The 2426-nt window shown below is 45.0% G+C and overlaps 1 protein-coding gene across 3 annotated transcripts in view; it reads left to right on the top strand.

The window, feature by feature from the left end:
- Positions 1–1383, top strand: part of ipo8 (importin 8) — a 12825-nt gene extending 11442 nt beyond the window's left edge. For all 3 annotated transcript variants that reach the window (XM_077005250.1, XM_077005249.1, XM_077005248.1), the window contains exons 23-25: positions 1–84; positions 183–312; positions 666–1383. The exon at positions 1–84 is cut by the window's left edge. In XM_077005250.1, the coding sequence (XP_076861365.1) occupies positions 1–84; positions 183–312; position 666 (215 nt within the window). In that variant the 3' untranslated portion in view covers positions 667–1383. The remainder of the gene's footprint in view (positions 85–182; positions 313–665) is intronic.
- The last annotated feature ends 1043 nt before the right edge of the window (positions 1384–2426 follow it).

Raw genomic sequence — 2426 nt, 5'->3', positions numbered from 1 at the left:
GCACCGCACTAGAGGAGTACAGCACGCCGCTGGACTACGACAACGGAGAAGACGAGTATCAGTTCTTTTCCGCATCCCTGCTTCGTACGTAGCACCCCACTTCGCCTCACGATGTTTGTGCGGTGTCGAGCTGCCATGTCGCGTCAGTCACTAACGTCGAGGGTGGGCGTGTGGCGTTGCAGGGGTGCAGGGCAGCGACGTGAGCTGGTACCAGTCGCTAACGCAGTCTCTCAGCGACGACCAGAAGAAACAGCTGCAGGAGATCTACAGCCTGGCCCAGCAGAGGAGGGGCGTCGCGGGCAAGGGTCTGTGGTGAGAACCCCGCAGGAGTCCTGCTGACGGGACGCACAAGCCCCACACACTGAATGGGACTTGGTGGAGGGTCGATTAGCATGACTTCGCTCCATGCTGACTTACTTTTAAATGTATTCGTTCCGTCAGTGGGGGCTTTTGATTACATAGTGTGTTTTCATAGAAGTGAGAGAGGACATAGTGGAACGTTCTGTAATGGTGTACAGTTTTACATAACGGGTAAGACTTCATGCATGAGAGGCTGCTTAGCGGATATAGGTGTAGCAGACCTTACATAAGTGTTCTTGCTGAGTATGATTTGAGTTTGAAGGTCTATGCTGTTCTGGTTGATCGTTTTCTCCTTTCCTTTTAAGAGAGGAGTCTTCTGTTGTGTGTGCGAGGTGCCGAAGTGGAGGATGAATTGTGGGTTTGGATCTGCAACGGTTTCAATCCGGGGGACTGCTCCCGACTTCACACAGACCAAGCAGCCCCCGTGGAGAGCCGCTTCAGCCAGGACAGGAGGGACCTCCCTCTGGGGAGGTGGGCAGAGCCAGGACCCTGCAATAAGCCTGCAGGACCACCGAAACACTTGGACAACTTGACAGAGCGGCAAACAATGGTGCTCTGTGTCGGACACAGCCTAACTCACTCGTGTGTGTGTGTGTGTGTGTGTGTGTGTGTGTGTGTGTGTGTGTGTGTGTGTGTGTGTGTGTGTGTGTGTGTGCTCGCACGCACAACTAACTAAACTGTTTCCACATAGTTTGCTGGCCCACCTCACCTACCTATTGCTGGAAGACTCTAAGTCTTGGTTCAGAGTGTGTTCTGAGGCCTGTGAAGCCACGGTATGGAAGTCAGATAGACATGCACCAACTGGCAGGCACAGAAACAGACATATCGACAGACAGACAAGCGCAGACAGACATGCCAGTGGGGTTCCATGCATTGGTCTGAGCCTTCAGTGTTTTGCTGTCTAGCTTGTGATCTCTGCACTGGGAGAACTGCTCTATATTTGTTACATGTTTGTATTTTTGATTTTGTAATGGTATGTTTTGAGCATTAACTTAAATTATTATAAAAGTTAGTCTAACACTACTTTTTGTCTGTGTTGAATGTGAATTTGAAGGTACATGTAATACTATGTCTAGACTCTTTTTAAGAATACACCACAGTTATATAAAGGATTTTCTTTCTTGTACTTGCCATATTTAATGTCTGTATATGTCTAGCACACTTACACATTTATCCTACTCTAATACCTGAATCAAAATGAGTTCTTTTAAGACTTACAGAAGTTTTATGTGGCTTCATTAAGAGTTAAATCATTTACAAACTTGTTCTGGACTACAATTTTTGTAACTGACTTGCTTGTCCATGTCTTAAAACAGCAATAAGTAATTTATTCCTGTGGTTCTTCACATTATGAAACAGATATACTGACACCTAGTTTCCTGGATCATTCAGAGGTTCTCCTCCAGTTCTGTCTTGAACATGACTCCCTCTGTCTGTGTGTGTGTGTGTGTGTGGGGGGGGGGGGGGGGGGGGGGGGGGGGTTTGCTCTGTAGAGCATAAATGGTTCATTTGAGAAATTCCTTACTTTGAGGTGATAAAAGTGACTTACTCCTTTTAGACAACTTGAACTTTAAATTGTGAATAGATATTTAAATAGAATTTTTAATACTCCGTGTAAACGGCATAAGTACACATAAATACTGTGTAAACAGCATAAGTACACTGTTTCTAAAATAGTTTATATATATTATCAATTATGTCTTGCAAATTTGGCTATTTTAAATATTTTGATTATTGAAAAAACTCCCAGGGGTTGAGGTTCAAAGGCTTTTCTAGTGTAATTGACGATTTTGTTTATTTTAAATAAGGCAACAATTTTGCTGTGTCCAATGATGGTTTATTGCTTTACCAAGCAACATGGGCCGTATGGCTGGAGAACCTTTCAGTTATATTTGCCAGGCGTTGGAAGAATAATACTGAAACCATCGCAATATCGTGGATTACTGTGCGTTTTTTAATTCTGTTTTTATTTTCTGTCTTGGCGATGCTGAGAAATCTCTCCCTCTACCTCTCCTTCCCCTCTCTCTCCCGTCGCTGACACTGCGTTGTGCGCATGCGCGAGGAGG

Source organism: Brachyhypopomus gauderio, chromosome 5, assembly GCF_052324685.1.
Source record: "Brachyhypopomus gauderio isolate BG-103 chromosome 5, BGAUD_0.2, whole genome shotgun sequence".
In the NCBI taxonomy this organism is placed as follows: Eukaryota; Metazoa; Chordata; class Actinopteri; order Gymnotiformes; family Hypopomidae; genus Brachyhypopomus; species Brachyhypopomus gauderio.
This window is presented reverse-complemented; position numbering and strand designations above follow the sequence as displayed.